The 26,969-nt window shown below is 41.3% G+C and overlaps 1 protein-coding gene across 7 annotated transcripts in view; it reads right to left on the bottom strand.

Moving 5' to 3' along the window:
* Positions 1–15,837: 15,837 nt before the first annotated feature.
* LOC137650081 (venom allergen 5.01-like) overlaps positions 15,838–26,969 on the bottom strand; it is a 613,638-nt gene continuing 602,506 nt past the window's right edge. For all 7 annotated transcript variants that reach the window (XM_068383159.1, XM_068383153.1, XM_068383154.1 and 4 more), the window contains one exon: positions 15,838–18,766. In XM_068383159.1, coding sequence (XP_068239260.1) covers positions 18,402–18,766 — 365 coding nt within the window. In that variant the 3' untranslated portion in view covers positions 15,838–18,401. The remainder of the gene's footprint in view (positions 18,767–26,969) is intronic.

Genomic DNA, 26,969 nt, shown 5'->3' with positions numbered 1-26,969 from the left:
TCATTCTCATCGAGACCGGGAGCAGGTCTGCGGTCGTCAGGCCCATCTGCTCGATAACGTTAACCCCGACCAGACCACTCTGGCAACCGGCGTCGGCCATGGCAGGGAGTGTTGCAGGTCTTGCGCGCTTGACCGGTCTGAATCCCAGGGCGAGGTAATCCCCTGCATGGATGCTGAGTCGGAGGTTTATGAACGGCTGCGGTTGGGAGTTCTGCCTGAGCCATCTGTCGCACATGTTGTCATACAGGTGGTGATCTAGTGCTAGCAACTGTTCACCGTCGATCGTTCGGATATCTGACATGGCACACAACTCTACGAATGCCGCCGTCTGTTCGTCGCATGCGTCTGTGTTGGCGGATTCAGCCGGCGATTTACTCCGGCACATTTGCTCTATGTGGTTATCGCGATTACATTTGCGGCACTTTCTACTGTACGCCGGGCACTCAGTCTTCCTGATTTGCCAGGGCGCATTCTTGCCATGGCCCTTCTCACCACAGTACCCGCAAACAGCCTGTCTGCCACCATCACTTGCATCCGTCTGACGTGCATCACCCCATTTACCACGTTTTGGCGCTTGATTTGGCGATAGGAGCTGGTGACAGCCTCCGCGCCATGACTGTGGGTGTCAGCAATCGGGACGCAGACTGCTTAACAGACTCTTTCGCTTCGATGTACCTGATCGTTTCCTCCAGCGACATCTCCTGCCGCTGGTCGCTAAGTAGATCCAGCTGGATGTCCTGGTCGGCGATACCTCGTGCAAGCACGTCTTTGATCACGTCGTCCGCAAAGTTTGCGCTTAGTCCACATATGCACCTCCTGACGTATTTGCGCGTGTTTGCTTGGGCCTTCACGCGGGCGTGAAATGCCTGTATCGGTTCCTCGCGGCCCTGTCGCATGTTTGAGAGAGCTGCCCGCGCCACCATTGCGTTCTCCCCGCGCACCGCGAGGGCTTTTATCGCACAGAGCACCGCATCCTCCGATTCGCCTACCAGGCTCCTCCCCGCGGCGCTGGTGAAGTCCTTGCGTAGGCTCTCCTCACAACATTCAAGGAGCTGTACCACAACATCATCGCCTTCGAGCCTGGTTCCCTTGCGGTATTCGCCCCAGCGAGTTAGGAAATAGTCCCACTCCCCACTTGTGCTGGCCGCTGATATCGTTGGATGCTTAAGTTTTTCAACCTTGGTGCTTGGCGGGTGGTATTGAGCTACTGGGCCCTGGGCATGAGTTATTGTGTGTGCGTTCAGGAGCGCTGCGGTAATGATGGGCTCTGTGGATGCCTCAGTTTGATAGGTGCATTCAGGCACTGGGGAACCGATGCTTTGTGCGGCCATTTTGCTGCTTATCACTGTGAATTACCTACTAGGGAATTACTGGCAGAGTGAATCACTTTAATCACTGTAAACCATTTGGCTACTACTGACCTTTTGAGTCCTTTTAGCTGTATTCACGTTCTCCACAGGTTTGCGGGTTTGTTCATATCGTGGTGTTGGGATACACAATCAGGTAGATCTAGTAACAGACTTAACTTTAATACACAGCAACACTGTTTTTGACAATTCCTGGTTGCATTAGATTCAAGTCCGTTCACTTTTGTTATGGCCACGTTTAGTTTACCCTTGGCTGGCACTAGTCACCACATTATCACTCAGCTCGTTGCATCACTTACAATAATGTCTTTTAACAATGACTTCTCTCTCGGATCATTTGTACATAAATAGGAACGATTTCCATTTGTATTTGGCATATAAACAATGTACAAACGAGCTACAAGCAAGGGGTGTGCTCTACAACGCTCATAGTGTCACACACAGGTGACGTTCGTAAGTCATGGTTCTCTAATTAGGAGGAACCTTCCATCTTTTCCTCTTGTTCAGTATTTCAGTATTTACAGCTTAGCTTTATGCAATAATTCCCGCAGTCCGACATATTTTTAAATAGGGTTATCTAGATGGTTTATACAATTTTTACGGATTCCAATAGTATTTCACTCAAACAAATTATGCCAGCCCAATATTCAGTAAAAGAGGTGCAGGGCTGGCTAGTACCTCTGCAGTCTAGGAAAAATATCAGTGTTCACTTCTGTTTGGTCCCTGCCCACGTTGGGATGGATGGGAATGAACCAGTAGATAAGGCATCTAAAGAAGCTCCGGGGATACTTAACCCATCCCCCATAAGTATTCCTTACAAAGACCTTAAAAGTAATATACATTTTCACTGTAAAAGTAAGTCGCAGGCTTGATGGTCTGAACTGACCACCAATTCAGAATTGAAGGAAATCCACCCCTGGGTGTATAAATGGTCATCTTGTAATTCTACAAGTAGGAGGGATAACATCATTGTAACTAGACTGCCTATTGGCCAACACATGCAACTCACAATTATTTAATGAAGGTTAGGGAAAGGAGACAGGTTCCTCTTTGTAATACCTGTCGAGTGACAATAGGCGTTAAACATATTTTAGTCGAATGTCCTGTTTTTAATCTTCAAAGGAGGACACATTTACTCCAGGACAAACATTTGAGAGATATACTGGGGGGAAATTGGAATACCCTGAACTTGAAAAATATTTATACAGAATATTGGGTTTTATCATGAAATTTGAATAAGTTTATTAATTTACTTTTTTAATCCTTTTAATCCCTTGTTATTTCAAATTTAGATGTTATTGTATGAAAGTGGTGTGATTAGTTTTACTGGTTAAAATGATAACAAATGGTATGAGTATGGGTATGATTGATTAATTTGTATTATATAACGCTGAATGGTCTCATATGCCCAGAGCTCGGCTTAAGGCCTAAATTTCATATTTAATTCAACTCGATACTATTCTACTCCGAATTCTAGAAGTTTTATTCTAGCTGCGACCAGAGTATGCAATGATCTTCCTAATCTGGTGGTTGAATTGGTGCTACTTCGAAAGTTAAGAGCTGTTGCAATTTCTTATCTAGTGAATGGGGTGAAATAAGCCTGTTTTTTAGTTACGGATCTATTTTAAGGTTGCTACTGATCTTAATGTATTTTAGTTTTCTTATTTATAGTTTATATATTATTTCTCTTTCCTTTCCCCTCTTAATGAAAGAATGCCTCGACGCAGTCATGTGGTTTCTTCATATTATTGAAGAATTGTGACGGGCAAGAGGGCTCTTGAACTTGGGGAAATTGCTCCCCAAGTTCGAATCTAAATTTCCCTCCCTTTCCTCTATTCCTTCTGCTCAATATTACTTTGACCTTCTCCTAATTTTATGAACTTTCTTTTGTCTTGCAATCCTAACTCTATAATGTTATTTATTTTAAGTTTATATATATATATATATATATATATATATATATATATATATATATATATATATATATATATATGTAGATGTATTCATATATATTTATAATATTTATTTTTTTGGGCTCAAGCCATGTCGTCCTGATGGAAGATTCCTTCAGTAGCTTCCTAGGGTATATTTGACTACAGTGGATATTCCCAGAAAATTGAACTAAAGGTTATCACAGAATTCTAACTTCTGGTGCGAGTACCCTAAAGGTTCCCCTCTAGGATATCGTATATCAGCAGGGGATGCACGAATTAACACGCCACATAGCTATCTGCACCCCATATAGAGTTAACGCTTCGATATGGAAAGGTGGCTGAGTAACTGAGGAGCCGTTCCAAAGTTACTCTCATTCGTGGCTACTTTTGGTACTCGAGACGTAAACAAACGGGCGCCATTGTTAAATGATGACGTCCGTCCTCATCCTTTCGTCTGTAGCTCCTACGCTTAGTCGGATTTTTCCCAAGTGCTTTAATTATCCGCTTACATCGCCGTTATGTCTAAACCTTCAGCTTCGCCTTCTTCTGGAAAGTTGAGTACCAGATCCTAGTATTGTTTAAATAAGCTCTGGCCGTTAAGTAACTTCTACTTTTCGTAAAATATTGTGTTTTGTGGCGGGGCTGTGCCAATACCGGACGCGCCATTTTACGGCGCCGCTGTTCATATCACATGCTTTATTTAGTTAGCCAGAACAACCTTTTCTAGTCCTTTAACTAATTAATATCATTAGTTATTTAGTCTTCATAGCTAGGAATTAATTATATCGTGTGTTAGCGCTCGTTAGGCAACCGTCGTTTGCCGATCCCATACTAGATCGCTAGCCTAGCCCCTAGACTTGACAGCCTAGTGCTCATATTACTGCATGATATAATAAGGGTTCCTAAGTTAAGTTATGAAGATTTAGGCATTTTTAAACATACTAGTTACTGTGCTGTAAGTGTTTTCGCCTTTGGGGACCATACAAGGGACCGTGTTGGTCCGTGCACCACACTTCCCTAACCTAACGTAGGAAAACCTTGTATGCTTCCTAATTCCCCTTACCTACGGGTAATTCCCTCTGGGTAGCCTTGCTTCTCCCTTATTCTATATTTTGGAGAATCCCGACCACCCAGAGTATTTATCGCTACTCTCAGCCTACCCTAAGGGAATGAATCCCCCTTAGGGTTGTGCCTGAGACGTTAGGAAGGGCTCTGCTCTTCCCCAGTTTGCACTTGGTTGGGTCACTCCTTCCTCCCTGCAAACTAGCGACGTGTCTTTCCAGGCCTCCCTAGCCTAGGGGAATGGTTCTCCTAATTTAGGTTAGGCTCTGGGGGGGGGAGGGAGATTCTGCTTTATTATAGTTTAGGACAGTACATCAGTGCTGTACCTGATCTGAGCTACCTATCTTAGGTTAGGGAGTGTTCTCCCTTGCCTTGGTGGCCTCTTTCATACAGAGTCTCCCCACTTTAGAAAGACCCCTTCTCCCCTCCCCACTCTATCCCTTTGGTGTAGGCCTGCCTACACACCCCTGTCCTCTGTCCTACAACTCCTCCCTTGGGTTGAGTGGTAGGGCTAGTCTTGTTCTTCTGCTGAGCTGGCCGCTCTGGTACACTTCCCCTTCATAGTGTTCTATGGGGGTGGTTGCCGGCGGCGGTCCTGCCGGCGGAGGATTCCCCCTCTTTGAGTGCACTCTATCCCCCCCTTGGGTTACCTCAGGCTCCCGGCCGTCTGCCGGCCCACTGCCGCCGAATGATAGGTGTACCTACTCCTATCATGAGTGCACTCCCTCCGGAGGGAAGCCGGCGGGGTATAGTGTATTACCCCTCCCTTCCCTCCTTACCTTTCTCTCTCTCTATTATGGTGCCGGTCCCTTGCTGCCTCTACTGCCGGCGACAGCCGCCACTACCTCAGGTGACCTCTATTCATAAGATACCTCCCCTCTAAGACGTCAGCCTACCGCCTGCCGGAGGCTGCCGTCTTCCGTCGCCATACCGCCGACGTCCTACCCCATATATTTCCCCAAGGATTACCCTGCGACTAGCGACAGCCGGCCGACTGCCGGAGGCTGCCGCCCCCTTACCTGCCGACATTGACTGCCGTCATTCTAGGTATCCGCCCTATATATATATATATCTTATGAGTTGAACTAAGGTTCACCATGCCGTCAGCCGCCGGCTGCCGGTGCCTTCCGCCCTGCCGGCGATCCTCCGCTGTGCTGGCGGTCGCCTGTGGTGTTATCCATCTTGGTTGCTCAGTGTATCCTCCTTGATGTTTTCACCTTGCAGGACCGGTCTCTGGCGTGCCGTCGGTCTGGCGGTGCCACCTAATAAGGCGCCAAGGGACATGCACCCCTTCCACGGCTGCCGGCACCACGCCGGCAGTCAATCTGATGCAGCCAGATAGCCTGGCCACCTCCATATAGGTATCGTTATATCATCTGATATAGTGGCTATGCTGTATGGTTGCACATTACAACATTTTCAGCATACTCTGTGCATCTCAGTGCAGTCTCTTGCCGGAACTTACATATTACTAAGGGGTTTATCCTATTTTCCCATCTTCCTCACTAGGCTCTGAGCAGTCTCAGATCCTTTTATACTCTGCGGACAATTCCTCTAATAAGGAGGCCTAGCTTGGCTCATCCATATGGATTCTCCCTCCTTTGGAACCCTCGGGTCCTAAGGAATTGTCTACAGATAAGGTTACGGTAACCGGCTGGACGGGATTCACAAGTATGTGTCTAACCTACTTCCTTTCCTGCTCATCTATCCTGAGCATATAATTAATATGCTATATTACAGATTAAGTTATTCTTAAGTCTAGAGTAATGTAAGTCATTCTTATGCCTTCCATGTACTCATGATCTCTTTCTTTTACAGGAGGAGTATATGAAGTGTGAAAGCAACTTCTGTGGAGTTAAATGCCCGGACTTCTACGGGCACAAGGCGTGCCGGACCCATGCCCCCTGCGTCGCCAAGAGAGGCGACCTTAAATACTGGGATCCGCAGAACTGTTCGGTCTGCAAGAGTCTCCTAGATGACGCGTTCAACAAACCTCCTACCACGGAGGTACGGGACACTGCTAGAGAGAAGTTGCGCAAATGGGTGCGCGGCTTCCAAAAGAACGCTTCTGGACCTTACCTTCCAAATGAAGATATGAGGGCCTTGCTTTTCCCGAAAGCATCCAAGGGCTCTGTGATCCCTCAAGACTAGATTCCCACCGTCCAACTGGTGGTCGAACCTGACATCGTTATGGCACAGTCACTTTGTACGTGTCACATCGATTCCGACGAGGTGGAACGTATGTCGGAGGTGTCCGAAGGTATGGAGAAGACCCTCATGGGCGAAGAGCTCGACTATGAGGAAGATCAGGTGGAATACCCTGATTCGGAGACCGAGGTCGCTCCAACAACACCGGTTAAACCCGTAGTGACCGAGGAACCCGTTCCCTCTACCTCCACCGCCTCCGAAACATTACCATCTGCCACCCAAGAGGTCTTCCGGATGTTGGAGGCCCTTATGGAAAAGAAGCTCAGAGAGACTCAGGAGTAGTTCCGGACTACTCTCATCGGCTTCAAACAACCGAAGAAGATCTCGGTAAAGGACCTCCCTAGCTGCTCGGAGTCTAACCCATGGAAGTACGCCGAGCATATGCCAATCATGACTGGCAAGATCTTCGTGAATGACAAGATTGGTTCTGTCCTCATGGAAGAAGTGGAATTCTTCCCGAATTTCGAGGCGTATCCGGACTGTTACGTCCAACTCGGGTCTGAACCAGCCTCCAAAGAAGAGACCGAACCAAAGGAAGTGATCGTGTTCGATCTCGCGAAGGCCCAAGCCTTGCTGGCTCACTCAGTGAAGAGTCGGGGTTTCACCAACTCCAAGATGCCAGCACTGAGCAAAAAGCATCCGTCCTTTATTGCTCCAGCTACTGCGACCTTCCCCTTTGTAGAAAAGGCCTTCCAAGCGGTCATGAAGGCGGTGGAAGAAGGTAAACCTTGCCTTGCACTGGAGGAGTGCAGACCCTTCTCCCTCACTCTTCCCCCCGATAATAGGTACTGGAAAGAAATCCAGTTCACCTTTACGGTTGGGAAATTGGAACCTGATGTGGCTGGTCGCCAGTTCAACGAGGACCTCCCACAGGACACCAAGGAGAGACTTGCCGCTTCTCTGTCACATCAGATACAGCTAGAAGTCATGGCCGAGGACACTAGGGTCCCAGACTTGTATATGGTCCTAGCGAAGTCACACCTAGCAACTGTGACAAAGGACCTGTATAGCTTTGTTAAGGCTCGCAGAGCCTGTAGAGAGTTCGTGTTCGCCAATGCGACGGTGAAACACGAACCCCGGAGACTGATTTCCTTCAACATCTGGGGTAAACATCTCTTCCCGTCAGCCTTGGTGAAAGAGATAGTGAACAAAGCCGCCACAGAGAACCGGAACCTTCTCCACAAGTGGGGCATGTCCCGAAAAAGGAAGTCCTCTCAGGACAAAGGCCCTCAGCCTAAGAGGAAAACCTCTAAGCCTAGACCCCAGCAACGTCAACCAAGACGCCAGTTTCCGGCTCCCGCTACTCCCCAAGTGGTTGCACAACCACAGCAGACCTTTCAACTGGTCCCCCAACCGGTGGTGTTGCAGTCACCGGTCTTCACCCCTGCCTATGAACAGCATTCCACTACCTTTCGTCCCAGGGGTAGAGGCTTAGGCAGAGGCTCCGGAAGAGATTCTTCTCGCCGTCCCTCCAGAGGCAGAGGAGGAAGGGGAGCTAGCGGCCGAGGTGGCAAACCCTCGGGATACCAGAAGCAATGAAGTGCTTCCGGTGGGAGGAAGACTCCGCCAATTCCAGGATCGTTGGACCTTCGATCCTTGGGCACACAGCATCATCAAGAAAGGACTGGGCTGGAGCTGGACTCAACCACCCCCATCCTTCCAGCAATTCTTCCAACAGTCGACCCCCCTCCTGGAAGAATATGTCCTGGAACTCTTGAACAAGAAGGTGATCAAGAGGGTAAAGTCAACCAGGTTCCAAGGAAGACTCTTTTGTGTTCCCAAGAAAGACTCAGACAAACTCAGAGTCATTCTCGACTTGTCCCCTCTCAACAAGTTCACTGCGAACAACAAATTCAAGATGCTGACTCTGCAACAAATAAGGGCCCTTCTGCCTCACAAGGCCTACACGGTCTCCATAAACCTGGCGGATGCCTACTGGCACGTTCCAATGAATCACTACGCTTCCTCCTACCTAGGATTTCGACTCCAAAGGAAAAGTTACGCCTTCAGGGCCATGCCCTTTGGGCTCAACGTGGCTCCACGAATCCTCACCAAGCTGGCAGACGCAATCATCCAACAGCTACGTCTTCAGGGCGTCCAAGTGATGGCCTACCTAGACGACTGGCTAGTCTGGTCGACATCGCCCGAAGATTGTCTGCAAGCCTGCAACAAAGTCACCCAGTTCCTAGAGCACCTGGGTTTCAAGATAAACGCCAAGAAGTCTCGCCTCACTCCAGCTCAGAAGTTCCAATGGTTGGGAATCCATTGGGACCTTCAGTCACACCGCCTTTCCATTCCATCGAAGAAAAGGAAAGAAATAGTAGGGTCTGTCAGAAGACTTCTAAAATCCAAACGGATCTCAAGACGCCAACAGGAACAAGTTCTCGGCTCTCTACAGTTCGCCTCAGTGACAAACCCAGTGCTTCGCGCACAGCTAAAGGATGCCGCGGGAGTCTGGAGACGATTCGCATCCATCGCTCCAAGAGACCTCAAGAGACGGCTTCCAAACAGACTTCGCTCACTTCTAAAGCCGTGGTCGGAAGCAAAGGCCCTGAAAAGGTCCATCCCTCTTCAACACCCGCCTCCATCGATCAACATCCACACGGACGCTTCACTGGAGGGTTGGGGAGGTCACTCCCACCAATAACAGGTTCAAGGAACATGGTCTCCCCTATTCAAGACGTTTCACATCAACATCTTGGAGGCCATGGGGGTTCTTCTCACCCTGAAGAAACTCTCTCCGCCTCCCTCGATCCACATCCGTCTGACTCTGGACAACTCGGTGGTAGTCAGATGTCTCAATCGTCAGGGCTCGAGATCGCCCCAGATAACTCAGGTACTTCTACCTATCTTCCGTCTGGCGGACGGGAAGACATGGCACCTGTCTGCAGTTCACCTACAAGGATTCCGCAACGTGACAGGGGACGCTCTATCAAGGACAAGCCCAATAGAGTTGGAATGGTCTCTAGACGCAAGATCATTCTCCTTCATCTCTCACCAAGTCCCGGAACTTCAGATCGACCTCTTCGCGACGAGCGACAAAAATCAACTTCCTCGATATGTGGCCCCGTACGAGGACCCCAAGGCAGAAGCGGTGGACGCCATGTCCCTGGATTGGAACAGATGGTCCAAGATCTACCTGTTCCCTCCACCCAACCTTCTGCTGAAAGTCCTCTCCAAACTGAGAACCTTCAAGGGGACAGCGGCCCTAGTGGTTCCCAAGTGGCCCCGGAGCAATTGGTATCCCCTGGTCCTGGAGCTGCAGCCCATGCTGATCCCCCTACCGGGCCCAGTCCTCTCTCAACAAGTACAGAAGTCAACTGTCTTCGCTTCATCACTGAAAGTCAAGAACCTTCATCTCATGATTTTCTCTCCTTAGCCGTAAAGAAAAGATTTGGGATTTCGAAGAAAAGCTTAGACTTCCTCGAGGAGTACGAAGCAGAGTCTACCAGAAGGCAGTACGAATCTTCCTGGAGAAAGTGGGTTTCCTTCGTTAAGGCAAAAAATCCTACGGAGATCACCATTGATTTTTGCATGTCCTTCTTCAATCACCTTCATGGACAAGGCTTAGCGGCCAACACGATTTCCACTTGTAAATCGGCCTTGACTAGACCACTCCTATACGCCTTCCAGATTGATCTGTCCAGTGACATCTTCAATAAACTGCCAAAGGCATGCACTAGACTATGCCCAGCACCTCCACCAAAACCTATCTCCTGGTCCCTGGACAAGGTGCTCCATTTTGCTTCTAGCCTGGACAACGATTCGTGCCCTCTGAAAGACTTGACTCAAAAAGTTATTTTTCTTTTCGCTCTCGCCTCGGGAGCCCGAGTCAGTGAAATAGTGGCATTATCGAGAGATGAGAATCATATTCAATTCACCGATACGGGAGATCTTACCCTCTTCCCCGACCCAACGTTTCTCTCAAAGAATGAACTACCCACCAAGAGATGGGGCCCCTGGAAAATCCGCCCCCTGAAGGAAGATGTCTCTCTATGCCCAGTGGAGAGTCTTAAGGTCTATCTTCGGAGAACTTCAGACTTCGGTGGAGGACAACTCTTCAAAGGAGAAACCTTGGGTAGCGACCTGTCACTAGATCTGAAGGACACAAAGAAAAGTACAAATGTAAAACCCAACATATCAAGACCATATCTGATGAAACCTACAGGAAATAATAATAGATTGAAAACTGGTAATGGGAAGACCTCATCCAAGATGTCTTCCAGAAATAATACATAGTTTTCTCCTTCATTTTGCAATGGAATTGTCAGGATATAAGTGCCAAATATGAAGAACTTAAGATATTAATTCATGAACATTCCCCCATAATTGTATGTCTACAGGAAAGTAAGCTTGATGCTAACACTCCTAGTCTTCGAGAGTATGTTAGCTATAGAACACCATATAATAAACAAGCAGGGAGGCATGGCGGAAGTCTCATTTATGTTCGTCGAGATGTTCCCCAAATACCTTTCTCTATTTGTACACCCCTGCAGGCAGTGGTTGTACAAATCGATGTAGGGAGAAAATATAAAATGTGCTCTCTGTACTTACCTCCAAATGATAATATTTTATATGATGATTTAGTAGAGGTCATCCAACAACTCCCTCTTACTGGGAGATATGAATGGTAGACATCCTTTATAGGGTCATGTTTTGGCAAACAAAAGGGGCAATATTGTCTCATCAATTGTGGAAAATGAGGATGTGGGACTCCTTAATACAGGAGAGCCCACACACTTCCATGTTCAGACAGGTACCTTGTCATGCATTGACCTTTCAATTACAAGCTCTAACTGCCTTTTTGATTTTGATTGGAGGACATTAGATGATTGGCATACTAATGAGCATGCACCAATCATTATAAACACCAACAAGGGTCCGCCTTTACAAAGATCGCCACGATGGAATCTTGACAAGGCAGACTTGGTTAAATTTTGTGAGCTAAGTGAAATTGAACAGAGTGCAGAACAGTTTGAAAGTATTGATGATGCCATAGACCTACTGAATGGAACTCTCCATACAGCAGGAGTCAATTCGATTCCCAAAACCACGGGATTATCCAAACGACGACCAGTCCGGTGGTGGTCTTCAGAATTAACAGTCTTGCACAGATCCACCCAAAAATCTGTGACTAGATTGCGTAGACGCCGTACTTATGAAAATTTGATAACATACAAAAAGTGTAGAGCACAGTTCCGTCGTGTCATGAAAGAAGCTAGAAGCCAGTCTTGGGTGTCATTTGTTTTCTCCATTAACAGTAGAACACCACCATCTTCTGTATGGAGGAAAATAGAGAAGATTACTGACAAATTTACCCCAAACCCACCACCAGGGCTGAAAGTGAACGGTCAGTATGTGACTAAAGCAAGTGATGTGAGCAATGCCCCGGCCGATCATTTTTCAAATGTATCTTGCAAGTGATTAGCAGCCCCTGGTCACCAATATAGGAGCATTGAAGAAAAGAAAATTCTAAATTTTGCAATAGGACGGGAAGAGTCATATAATTCTCCTTTTACTGTAAGAGAATATGATTCGGCACTTTCCACTTGTAACAATACAGCTCCTGGACCCGATGGAATTCCATATGCCATGATTAAACACATACATTTTAATACAAAGTTATCTATTTTAAGCATTATTAATAGAATATGGCATGATCATAGTTATCCAAGTGTTTGGGAACTAGCCATTATTTTAGCCTTTTTAAAACCCGGAAAGGACAAGATTTTAGCAGCAAACTACCAGCCTATTGCATTGACATCTTGTTTATGTAAAATCATGGAGTAGATGGTCAATGCAAGGCTGATGTGGTACCTTGAAAAGAAGGGTATTTTATCACCCATTCAATGTGGATTCAGAAAAATGCACTCAACAACTGATGTGTTGATACGACTTGAGTCCTCTATTTGTGAAGCGTTTGCTTCCAAACAGCACCATGTGACAGTCTTTTTTTTACCTTGAAAAGGCATATGATACCACTTGGAGATATGGTATACTTAAAACAATGCATGAATTGGGATTGAGAGGAGAGGCATTTCTTTCACATAGAGTTTTTCAAGTTAGAGTGGAAGAAACTCTATCAGAGAGTAAATGTCAGGAAGAAGGAGTTCCTCAGGGTAGTGTGCTGAGTGTACTCCTTTTTTTCACTAGCAATTAATGGGATATCCTCAGCCATTCCCCGGGATGCTCTCTCAACATTATTTGTGGATGATCTCTCCGTATCATTTGCAGGAGCTAGAATGGCAATGGTTGAGATAAAACTACAACTCGTAATTGACAAAATTATCCAGTGAGCCAATATGAATGGATTCAAGTTCTCGACAAGTAAAACTACTATTGTACATTTCTGTCATATCCGGGGAGCACACCCAGAGCCGGATATATACATTAAAGTCAACGGATTCCATGTGTAGGGGAAGCTAAATTTTTAGGTTTGATATTTGATTGTAGACTTACATGGGTTTCTCACCTAAAAGCGTTAAAAGCTAAATGTGTTGAGGCTCTGAATCTTTTAAAAGTATTGTCCCATACATCATGGGGGCAGACCGCAATACTATTTTAAAATTATACAAGGCCTTGATTTTTTCCAAATTTAGTTATGGATGTGAAATATTCTCCTCAGCCACCCCAAGCCAATTAAAGATATTAGATTGAATACATCATGCTGGTATTAGATTGTCCATAGGAGCATTTAAAACCTCACCTATCCCAAGTCTCCTTGTTGATGCTGGAGAGTTACCTCTAAACCTTTACCGAATGTCTTCCAATATTCGGTATTGGTTTAGATTGTAAAGACTCCCTAATTCTTTAGCCTTTCAGACTGCAAGCCTTGTAAGGCACACAACATACTTTGAGTTGCACCAAAAATCTCCTCAACCTTATGGCTTTCGGGTGAAACAATGATTAAACATTCTGGATATAGTTAGAAGTAAGGTACTTCCATTCAAGGTATCATCAATGCTTCCATGGAAATTACCAGAGATATCTTTTTGTTAATACTTTATTGGAGTTAAGAAGAATATGACTGACCTAGAAGCCAGGTCCTTTTTTTTATAGAACATGTTGAAGAACATATAGGATCGACTTTTATATATGCTGATGGCTCCATATATGATGCTGGTTGGATTTGGAGTACATAGTAATGGTTTTAATTGTAGAGGAGCACTTCCTCCAAAAGCTTCCATATTTACTGCCGAACTGTATTATTATTATTATTATTATTATTATTATTATTATTACTAGCTAAGCTACAACCCTAGTTGGAAAAGCAAGAAGCTATAAGCCCAAGGGTTCCAACAGGGAAAAATAGCCCGGTGAGGAAAGGAAATAAGGAAATAAATAAGTGATGAGGAGAAATTAACAATATATCATTCTAAAAACAGTAACAGCGTCAAAACAGATATTGGCATATTAACCGCTATTGAGAAAATAGCGTTGGAGAAGGAGGGTAATTTTTTTCAATTTTTAGTGATGCAAGGAGTGTCCTTCAAGCTTTAGAAGTTTTTAATTCTAGTAATCCCTCTAGTTTTAAAGATTTTAGAATGGCTCTTTATTATTGGACGGAGAGATATAATGGTTCGATTTTGTTGAGTTCCAGCACATGTAGGTGTGTTTGGGAATGAGAAGGCAGATTCACTGGCAAAGAAAGCTGCATCCGAGTTGCTTCCAAGATGGTATCCCATTCCATGTAATGATTTCCTACCTAACTTCAAGAAATTGCTTTGCAATAAATGGCAACAGCACTGGAATAGTCTAGATGGGAGTAAAATGAGAGAAGTAACAAATGTCATATATCCTTGGAGGTATAACATGATGCCCCGAAAATGGGAGACGTCTCTTTGTCGGCTCCGTATTGCTCACACTCGGTTGACACATGAGTTTCTGCTGAAGGGCCAACACCAACCGTATTGTGACGACTGTTTAGTACTTCTAACAGTGAGGCATTTGTTGACCGAATGCCCCAATTATAATAACTTAAGGAATAGATATTTGTTTGAGGATCGAGGAGAGGGTGGCAGGTTCATCCTTGCCAAGATTCTTGGACATGATGTGTCCTACTATGCAAGTGACATGTTTGGATTTATTTCAGAAGTAGGTTTTTGAAAACTATTTAACTTTCAAAATGACATTCAACTTTTATTGAATATTTTTTTTATATATAAATATATATATATATATATATATATATATATATATATATATATATATATATATATATATATATATATATATATATATATTATATATATATATGTATATATATGTATATATGTATATATATATATATATATATATATATATATATATATATATATATATATATATATATTATATATATATATATATATATAAACTAAATGATATCTGCGTCAATGACCTTAGATGTCAGGATGCCTGAAAAGTTTAAATCAATCAATCAGTTAATCTTTATTTATAATAAACGATATCGGCGTCAATGACATTCGATGTCAGGATGCCAGAGAACTTCAAATAAATCAATCAGTTTCTTTCCTTTCCACGATAGACTGCCTTCTCTGTTAGAGGTCTTTAGCTTGTAGCATCCTGTCAATGACACACTCGACCAGTTATTCCCAGTAAAAGGAATGTTGACACACTTCCACCGTAATTGGGATTGTGTACACCCAGATTCATGAGATCTTTCAGTAACCAAGGGGAGATATTGTATTAATCTTTGTATCATTTACTACTGCACAGTAACTCGCAAATAGTGTCAAAATAATATTTTTTTTTTTTTTTTTTTTTTTTTTTTTGTATATTCGAGTTTGATATTGTTCTCAGCATTTTGCTACACTCCCTCTTTCAAGTTAGGGAATGAGTTGGTGTAGGGATTCCCTAAATCTTACCATTGATACTTACATGACCTTGTGACACCCAAAAACTATTAAGAATATTTTCATAAGATAAGAATTGACTTCATATTTTAGGTATCAGACTAATACTGAACCCGTCCATGAGTGTAAAAGGAGACAAAAATTGGTCAATAAGAATCATCACTGTTATAAAAAGAAATGAGGATAGAGGCAGGTTAAGTGCTTTAGTGAAACTTTATGAGCAGAAATCCAAGAGAAAAGCTAAATATTGATGTGGTTAACAGAACATGAGGAGATAAAGATAAATGAAAGAGATTAAGGCATAAAAGATAAATGGAAATTTAACATATTCTGGAGAAAGATGTGAAAAGAGGAAAAAATATAAGCTTGTGATAAATTAGGTAAAAAAAAAAAAAACGAGACTTTCTGCATAGCTTTATAGTTTGGCACATAAAAATGTAAAGCAATTAATCTATAAATACCATAAATAGCCTCTTCTGTTTTGTGTCTTTAGGGACCTAAAGTCTAGTTACTATTTACTATACATATATAAGACAACACTTAATTGCTTATAAGGAATCCTACAGGATGCAAAATTTCTGATATTCAAACTAAAGACCTAAGCTATGAACAATACGTATATTGAAAAGTTGAAGTACAGTAAAGTATATTTTTTAAATACAATTTTTGGTACAAGGAATTCTATACGAGTTTTATTAGAAGAAAAAGTACAAACATTCATTTGCCCAACTGTTGCCCATCTAGCGGAAGGATTTCAAGTTACATTTAGTTTTTGTTACATTTAGTTTTTGTGTGGTAAATGCAAGGGTCTTTAACAACCTATGGAATTTTTTTTTTCAATAATTTGTTATATTTTACAATTAAAATGCAGTACAGTATTCTAACAGCATTTCATATAACACAATTAGTATCTAACTTATGGCGAGATATGCATTTTGTAAATAGATGAAAATAAGGAATATACTGGAGTGATTCCATATGCACTTATAACTAAACCCGTATAGTACATGCTATGGTTTCTATCACTGGATTCATCATTTTAATACCATAAGACTTACCTTTTAAGACAACATGGCACTCCTCTGAAACAAGTTTAACGAAAAGGACAGATTAATACATGATCAAGCAAGGACGGCAGTTGACTCATCCTGATGAGAGCTGACGTTCATATTAAAACTTGGGAAAAAATCTAATCTTTTAGTGACCAAGATGTCAATTCAACAATCAACAGTGTATCTGCAACTGCATAATGTTATTCTACATGGCCTCCTATCCTCCCCTTCAGCCAATCCAAACCTCCCTATGTTTTGTAGTTTATTTTGATAATTGTACAACTCTATACACTATACAGTACATATATGTTACCAAAGTATTTGCATGGATTAGGTTCTCAGTATACACGAGCTGAATACCACAATTATGGAAGCACACTCATATTCATTTATTGTTGTTCATTCAAATTCAAAACAAAATAAAAGACATTTTGCTGGTGCACAGAAAGAAAAATGCACATTTTTTTAGTGGAAAGTCTCTGTAATCTGGAAATAAGCAAACCTGCAAATGCTGTGGGTCAATTCTATGAATTTAAAAATAATTCAACTGTATGCTAATTAATGAATACAGTGCAATACCTAATTTTTGTATTCTGTTCTACAACTAAAGATCAGACCAAAACTATGTGCTAAATGGAAAACAAATTGATGAAATACAAGAAAATGAAAAAAAAGTGGTAAATTCTTCAATTTCAAGGTACACTTATCTAAGGATATTTGTTTTAAAATATTCCAGATTCTAAATAATCTTTACTTGTAACTTTCATTTCCTATTCCAAGCTATATAAGAATTTTATCAGACAATATTCTCAACTTCCTATGAAAAACTATGCTAACATTATTCTGCTTTAGCTTCCGATTTTAAAATACAGTACTGTCCTGATATGGTTGAGGATGAGGGGAAAAATCTTTTAAGTCATGTTATCTTATTGTCCGACATTAAAATTTATGGGAAGAACTATAGTGTGATTCTTTTTATTTAGCTGCACCTTTAATTTTTGGAAACCTTCCCCCAGAAAAAAAAACCAAGCTGTAGCTTAATTACAATGCATTTACCTTGCCAAAAAAATTGCTTCTGGATGATTCTGTACTTTATATTGAAATTGTTTTATCCTAAAATTAAGACAAATTTCCAATTAGATAGCTACTAGGCATTACTGTACAGGATTTATGAATTTTATGTTTGCATGTTGAAGAATTTTAATTTTACAGTATTTGCATATGACGAAAATTATAAACTAACATCTTGTTAATTTATAATTTTTGCATTACTGTACAGCATACTGTGTGCTGTACTGCTTCAAAACTTTAAAACCTGTTTTTCAACTTTGCTGCTCAGCTCTGATAGAGAAAAAAGAAATAGCATAAAAGTGTTAACAGCAATATACACTTTCCAAATATATACAATGCATTGTTGTAATAGAGAGATATTGGTGCATATAATATATGCTTAACAAGGGGGAATTTCAGAAGTACTGTACAGTATATGTTAACAGATTTGCTGATAAGTGAATGCTATTGTTAGCTTATTCAACACAGAAATGTGTTTGACATTTTGGCTGGTAAATGTACCAAAATAGTTACAGGAGACCCATGGTATGCAAAGAAACCAGAGGCTTTTGTGTTTTGTCTTAATACATACACATTGTACAAGCAATTGCCACTAGAATTCACAAAATCAATCACTAATTTGTAGGGTAAATAGATCTTGATAAAATTGGTATTTCCACATCAAACTACTAGAAGTAAAGTGAATCATAATCATAAATAGAACCTGTTCTTAAATAATCATCTATATTGTAAATTTTTATGTAATAAAATATACACATTGGTAACTGATAAGTAAGAAACTGTTGCAGTTATGGTGTGTCTGATGATGGAACGACGAATATGGACATATGAGTAGAAAAAATATGACTTTAGTTATCCTCGAAATCTATTTATGATATTCCAAGGATTCAAAATCTTCATAAGGCCCATAAAAGGGTCTTGGATGCCTTTCATGAGGAAATCCGTAGGCCTCATGAGGTCATGCTCATCATCAAGATCAAGATACTCATGGTCACCGGGTGGACCCATTATAGGATGGTGAGGAGGATGCATCATCATGGGATGAGCACCAGGTCCCATCATTGGATGAGGGCTTGGTGGTGGAAGCATCTGATGATGTTCTGCCTCCATGTGGTGGTGATGTCCATTGTCAGACAGACTGTTGGAAAGTGGTGGTGGTGGTTGCAGGAAACCTGACCCAGAAGAGCATGGCGTTGGGTGGCTTACAGCATCTAGGTCTGCAGTGAAAGGTATTAAATTACAAGATTGGTACAAAATGAAGGATTGAAAAATATGAGCTGGGAAATCTTTCAAAGAGTGTGAGGGGAAGGAAAATAAAAGTACTATAATTAGGACATGAAATTAAGTTTAATGGATTTTCTGCAATTACTTGAATATTTTTATTTTCTAATGCTGATCTAGCAAAGGTAGATGCACATACTTCTTAATAGAATCACCCACATTACCACGAACACACCAAATGCAATTTCCACCTAGAAATATAAGTACCCTGTATGGTACATTTGAGGTTCTTGCACAAATACCATATTTTTCTTGTTTTTTTTTAATCCTTTTTTATCTATCTATGCAGAATACTGATTAAAGCTAAGTTCATAACTCCTGTATTGTTCCACAGTGTACAAATCTTTACAACATCCAGATTCAAGCAGGCACTGTTGACGTTTTCTATTTACAAGTTTGGAAATTATTTTTTTTCCTACCACATAATTAACAATGGCCAGATTTAAGCAAATTCAACACAAAATGCCGGTTCAAAATGGTTTCACATGGTAATCATATTGAAAACACACCCAAACCCGAATTTTATGCAATAGTCACTCTTGCATGAGAAACAAAGGATACAGGGTATTAAGAAATTTTAAAAAGGTGACCAATGGCTAATATGGCAGAAAGAACCAAAGTATGGTTGCTAAGAATTTTTTCAAGTTTCCCTTTGTGACATTTTAAGCTCCACCAAGTACAGTATATATTCTGATGAATGGTTTATGTAGGACTGGTTATTATATTGGTTTCACATAAAATTTATTGAAACTTGAAACTCCTCCTCATTGCATTAATCCTTCATACTTTTAACTTTTACTGCAGTTTGGTGATTGTTAACCCTTTTTTATGACAGTAAGAGAGAATCTACCATTTCATTAAGTATTTTATATTGGAAAGATGGGGGAGTGCACCAAAGTGCTACTTGGGTCATTGAGATTATTGCATTTGCATTCGAGTGAATTCAAGTTGTGCCTTATAAGGTAAAAATCCATTTATTATTATCAGTATTAATGTACTGTATTATTATTATTATTATTATTATTATTATTATTATTATTATTATTATTATTATTATTATTATCACTAGTTAAGCTACAACCCTAGTTTGAAAAGCAGGATGCTAAAAGCCAAAGGGCTCCAAGAGGGAAAAATAGCCCAATGAAGAAAGGGAATAAGGAAATAAATAAACTACCAGAGAAGTAATGAACAATTAAAATATATTTTAAGAACACTAACAACATTGAAATACTGTAGATCATTCATATATAAACAAAATTTAGAAAAAGAGATGTCAGCCTGTTCAACACAAAAACATTCATTGTGACTGAACTTGAAATTCCACTAAATGACCCAAGTAGCAATTTGGTGCCCTCCCCTATCTTTCCAATATAAAATACTTAATGAAATGGTAGATTCTCTCTTACTGCTATAAAAAAAAAGGTTTACAATCACCAAACTGTAGTAAATATAAAAAGTATGAAGGATTGATGCAATGAGGAGTTTCTAGTTTCAATAAATTATATGTGAAACCAATATAATAATAAGTCCTACCTAAACCATTCATCAAAATATATACTGTACTTGGTGAAGCATTAAACGTCACAAAGGGAGACTCAAAACAAATTCTTAGCAACCATACCTTTGTTCTTTCTGCCATATTAGCCATTGGTCACTTGATTAGGAAGATCATTCCATAACATCCTCACAGCTGGAATAAAACTTTTAGAATACTGTATAGTGTTGAGCTTTATTATGGAGAAGACATGATTATTAGATTTAACTACATACCTAATATTACGAACTGGATCGCACGGTCTAGGAAGATTTTAATGCAAAGGATGGTAAGAATTATGAAAAATCTTGAGGACATGACATAGAGAACTAACTGAACGACGGTGCCGGAGATTAATATCTAGATGAGGAATAAGAAATCTAATAGACCATAAGTTCTTGACCAACCAACAAATTAAGATGAGATTCCACAGCTGAAGATCAGACAGGAGAACAATGCTTGAAACAAGCAGAATGAAAGAATCAAAACACTTCTTCAGAATAGGTTGATCACCGAAAATGTTATAAGGCTTTCTCAATAATCCATTTTTTGTGCAATTGAAGAAGGGACAATCCGAATGTGTTTCTCAAAAGTAAATTTGCGATAAAAAAAATCCACCTAAAATTTAAAAGAGTCCTACAGAGTTAAATAAACATCAATGTTGAGATTTGGATGTTGAGGAACCACTGTCCTCGACCTACTTAAAATCATACTTTGATATTTATGGTTCAACATCATGCCCCATAATTTGCACCACACACTAATTTTACCTAGATCTTTATCAAGGGATTCAGCAACCCCAGATCTACACCCGGGAGATGGAATTGATGGAAAGAGAGTAGCATCTTTTGCATGTGCAACAAGCTTATTTTCTAGGCCAAACCACTTGTGTGTTTATTGTTGTATGTAAGTAATGGGCCAAGAACACTACCTTGAGAAACACCAGATATCACTTTTGTATACTCACTGAACAACAACTTTTTGCAATATAGTATATTACTTGAAAATTAGATAATGATGCTAAGAAAAGACCGACCCACTACCAACCTTGTGAATTTGAAAACAAGGGGCTCATGATTAACACAATTAAAGGCAACAATAAATCAAGGCCAAACAAACTTCCTGACCATAATAAAGGGATTTTTGTACAGCATATGAGATTGTAAGAAGTGCATCACATGCTCCAAGGCCTTTACAAAAGGTAAATTAGTAATTGAAGGGTAATGTACTAATTTTCTTGACTTTTTATGATATAGCTGTAGTTCAATATACTAAATTCAAAATATCTTTCTTACTAAGATGTCTTTATTTTCCTCATTAAATGTGGTAAACTCCTCTATAATTACTTGATGAATTATGCATCAAACTACTACCACCACCACAATGATCATAATCTGTCTTGGATAAATGATTTTTAATAAATTGAGCGCTATGAGCTTTGGATAACATATCATATAAATGCAATAATAATTTTATAGGCCGTAGGAATTACAGCCGCCTTTGATATATCCTGTTTCTATATGTAAAACGCTCATCCTTTGCATGAGTTTTTGCATGATCTTTTGGGCTTGAATTGGTCACAATTGTATAGTAGTGTTGATCCTGTTGTCTTTTTGAATAAGAATCTAGTCAACATAATTGAAAGTTGTATCCCATCTCGTGTGCTAAGGTACCTAGTGAAGGACAGACCGTGGTTCAATGATGACTGTAGACGTGCTTATTTGGAGAAGCAGGAGGCCTATCATCTTTAGAATGGTAACATATCGGATTTCACCTTGAATAATTATACCTTGAATAACTATACTCAGCTTAGAACTTTTGCTCAGTGTTTATGCTTCAAGAGAAAAAAATACAATCTAACCATAAAAGAAACCCTTTCTGATACAACCCAGGAACATAAGTGGTAGACTACCCTTAAATCTGCATACTTTGGTGTAGATGCGACAGTTCCTCCTCTACTTAAACCAGATGGCTCAGTCACTCACTATCCAAAGGAAAAGGCAACCATTTTGGCCGATGTTTTTGACAGTAAGCAAAGTAATGAGAAACTCGAACTTCTTCATTCTTTTTTTCCTGAGGCTAAACTAACTAATTTAGCTTTTCGATCTCGTGAAATTAAAGCCCTGTTGATGGACCTTGATGGCTATGAAGGTGTAGACCCAAATTGTATTTTTCTTTTGTTTCTTGTAAAGGCTGCAGATTTCCTAGCTCCAAATTTATCTGTTTTTTTGCTCAAGTTAGCAAGAAGAGGAGCTTTTAGTACTTGTTGGAGAATTGATAATGTTACTCCACTATGTAAATGTGCTTGTGGAAGCTCAAGTCCAACTGATTACTGCCCAATTTCCATAACTCCCATATTATCTAAAGTTTTTGAACATCTTTTAGCAAAACATCTTAATAGATTTGCTGAAGGTAATCATCTGTTCCCTAGTTTACAATTTGGTTTTCGTAGCGGCCTTGGAGCATGTGCAGCCCTTACAATCGCTGATGCTATACTGAAATTCCTTGATTGTGGTCAGGAGGGTCGTATGATTGGCCTTGATTTTAGTGCTATATTTGAGCTTGTTCATCATGAAGCCCTTGTTTTTAAACTCAAACAGTTGGGAGTGGGTGGGTTCGTTCTTAGCATTATCATTGAATTTTTAAGTAATAAATCTGAAAGAGATGTTGTTGATGAGCACCATAGTCAGTATAAGAATATATCTGGTGTCCCAGAGGGTAGTGTTCTTGGCCCATTACTTTTCATACAATATGCACATGACATGTGCTTTGGCCTAGAAAACACTCTTTAAAACATTTTGAAGATGTTGACATAGATGCGTAATTGCCCTGATCCTCACTTGTTATACCCAGCCTGCAGAGGACACTCTTACAACCAGGCTTCCCCCATAATGAATGTCAAGAGTGGTCATCTTCCCAGTGGGGAGACATATGGTAGGAGGAGAAAGAAGTCTGAGAAGGCCCGACTTCCTTCTTGCACCCCTGGTACTCTGCCCTACGACTCTTCTCCATCGGTGTCCTCCAGAGGTCAGTCGGAGAAGAGTAGAAACCATTTAAGCTTAAAGCAAGCCTTGGGGCAAGGGGGTTCCATCCATTTCGCCTAATGAAACAGGTGAGTTTTTTTCTTATGGGGGAGCCCTCTACCTCTTTCCAGGTTGAGGACACCTTATGTTTGTTGTGGCCTTCCTTGGGAATTCAAGGTTTGCCTTCCAAGGGGTGGCTGAGGAAGGACCTTTCTTCAAGGCATCTGCAGAAGCAGCTTGCAGCTCCAACCACTAAGGATGTCGCCCTTCTGTGTTTTCAAAGAAACTTACTGTTGTCTCTTGACCACCTTTGGAGACTTTTAAGGGATACATTTCTCACAGGCACCCTTCCCGATAGAAATGCCCTTCTTTCCCTGTGTCGAGGACTTCAAAGCAGGTGCCTGACCATCGCCACCATCGAAGGAGTTCTCCTTCAAAGCACCCTAGTGCCATGGAGCATGCTCTTAGAGTTTTCAAACCATCTCTGCCAAATCCTTTCTCTTTAAAGGAAGATCATAGATATACCTCACATAGGTGAGCCTCTTCCACTCCACCTCAACAGAGGTCTCCAGGATTTCCTAGATATGACTCACCAAAACGAGATTCTCCATCACGCATCTCGGCTAAATGTGCTTCACCTGAAACACCCTAGCTCCTTGGAGTATGCTTGTAGAGTTGTAAAAAACTTCTGCCAGACCCTTCTTCTTCACAGGAGGATCGTAGATACACCTCACATAGTCGAGCTTCGTCGACTTAAATAAAAAAAGGTTCTCGGGATCTCTCGGATTCAACTCGTCATCGCTTGTCTCTCCCCAACCTGCCTCACCCAGACGTGCTTTTCCTAGATACTTGTCACCCAGACGTGCCTCATTCAAACAAGATACTACTTCATGCGCCTCACCCAGAGGCCCTTCTTTACTCGCTTCAACCAGACATGCTTCATCCAGATGCGATTCTCCATTACGAGCCTCACCTAGAAGCACTTCACATAGACGTAATTCTCCATCACTCGCTTCGCTTGAATGCGCCACACCCAGAAGCACTTCTAGGGGCTCGTCATCTAGGCACTTTTTGCCCAGATGCACTTCTTTGAAACATAGATCTTTAGATAGAGTTTCACCCAGGTACTCGTTTCCTAGACGCACTGTTTCCAGACTCGTCATTCATATTGCTTCTCCAGCTACCGCACCTAAGGTAGCCAAGGATACTGTTCCTCTGGAATTTGATTTAAGGTTCCTGGATTAGCAGATAGTTCCTACCAAGGTTGATGATATTGGGATATCGAAGGAAGAATCAGCAGGAAACCCTTCCACGGGTGATACAATTGACCCAGAACTCATAGGTGATCTCTGTCTCTAAGGAAATCACCCTAGTAGAGAAGCATCGACTCTCCCCACTGGAATTTATGACTTCCACTTGCTCCCCCTCACCAGAGAAATTGAAGAAGGTGGACATCGACTGGCAACTTAGAAAAACCTAAGTCAGTCTCTAGCCAGTCTAAGATCTTAGGTGATAGAACTTCGTACAGTCATCTCTCTCTTTTGGCAACAGTCTCTCGGCAGAGATATAGAGTAAGGACTGGAAAACCAAGCCAAAGAACAACTCAGCCCAACCAACTGATCCTAGCAGTGGTATGGCAGCCACTGCCCTTTCATCGCAGTTGTCTATCACAGGATGGAGGGGCGAGATTTCAATTTTGACAACCTCTTTCAGGACTGGCCGGGTACAGTCTCAGAGAGAGAGAATTATGATTATAATTCCAACGAAAGGCATTCTTCTGCAACCAGCAGGACTCGAGGCCCAGGATGCAGAGGCAAAAGAGTCTGACTGGACCTTCTTTCAAGTTCTTCACTGTATCTGAAAGGTGAGTGGTCTCGGGAAGGAAAGCTGCAATCGACCACCTTTGTTGGGCACCTGGCAGCTTTAAGCCTTGTCTAAAGCTTCGGTGGTTATTCTTGTTTGTGGAATCTCTGGACAAGGTGGCTGCTCAGGTATCTGTGAGGAAGGCCTCCTTGAGAGCGGGAAGAAATAACTTCTCGCCTGATTCCACCAGTGTTCGTGAGGCAAAAAAACTATTCGTATTATAGAACGCAGGAGGCTTTTCCTTCCTCGTTCCTCTGTATTTTACAGTAGCCACTCTGATTCTGGTTGCTACAACAGACCGTATAGCAGCATGCACCATCCTCTCAGCAACAGAGGCATTGGACATGGAAACCACAGCCATGGCGATCTTCCAAGCAGCATCCTGAATAGACTACTGGTCAGGAACTAACGGCTACCTAGCTGACGTGGAGGTCTTGTCCAACCTGTGTATATTTCAGATCAACAGGAAAACTTCTTGAATCAATCAAATATTCAATTTCAGGTCCACTATCCCCCTCAAGAATTGGGTAAAAACAACACTGAAAAGGCTAATATAAAACCTAACTTATCAAGACCCACACTTAAGAAGCCTACAGAAAATATTGTCAAATCAAAAATTGTCAATGGGAAGACCTCAACCAAGATATCTTCCAGAAAATAATACATAGTTTTCTCCTCCATTTTGCAATGGAATTGTCAGGGTTTAAGGACCAATTATGAAGAACTTAAGCTCTTAATTCACGAGCATTCCCCCATAATTGTATGTCTACAAGAAAGCAAGCTTGATGCTATTATTATTATTATTATTATTATTATTATTATTATTATTATTATTATTATTATTATTATTATTATTATTACTTGCTAAGCTACAACCCTAGTTGGAAAAGCTGGATGCTATAAGCCCAGGGGCTCCAACAGGGAAAATAGCTCAGTGAAGAAAGGGAACAAGGAAAAATAAAATATTTTAAGAGCAACAATATTAAAATAAATATCACTTTATAAACTATAAAAACTTTAACAAAACAAGAGGAAGAGGAAAAGAAATAAGATATAAGATAGAACAGTGTGCCTGAGTGTACCCTCAAGCAAGAGAACTCTAACCCAAGACAGCGGAAGACCATGGTACAGAGGCTATAGCACTACCCAAGATTAGAGAACAATGGTTTGATTTTGGAGTGTCCTTCTCCTAGAAGAGCTGCTTACCATAGCTAAAGAGTCTCTTCTACCCTTACAAAGAGGAAAGTGGCCACTGAACAATTACAGTGCAGTAAGAAGAATTGTTTGGTAATCTCAGTGTTGTCAGGTGTATGAGGACAGAGGAGAATATGTAAAGAATAGGCCAGACTATTCGGTGTGTGAGTGTATAGGCAAAGGGAAATTGAACCGTAACCAGAGAGAAGGATCTAATGTAGTACTATCTGGACAGTCAAAAGGCCCCATAACTCTTTAGTGGTAGTATCTCAATGGGTGGCTGGTGCCCTGGCCAACCTACTACCTTGTCCTCGCGAATATGTTAGCTATAGGACACCATATGATCACCGAGTAGAGATCCATGGCAGAAGCCTCATATATGTTCGTCAAGATGTTCCCTAAATACCCTTATCTATTCGTACACCTCTGCAGGCAGTGGTTATACAGATTGATATAGGAAGAAAATATACAATCTACTCCCTGTACTTGCCTCCAAATGATAACATATCGTATGATAATTTAGCA

The sequence above is a fragment of the Palaemon carinicauda genome, chromosome 11 (genome assembly GCF_036898095.1).
Source record: "Palaemon carinicauda isolate YSFRI2023 chromosome 11, ASM3689809v2, whole genome shotgun sequence".
Taxonomy (NCBI): Eukaryota; Metazoa; Arthropoda; class Malacostraca; order Decapoda; family Palaemonidae; genus Palaemon; species Palaemon carinicauda.
This window is presented reverse-complemented; position numbering and strand designations above follow the sequence as displayed.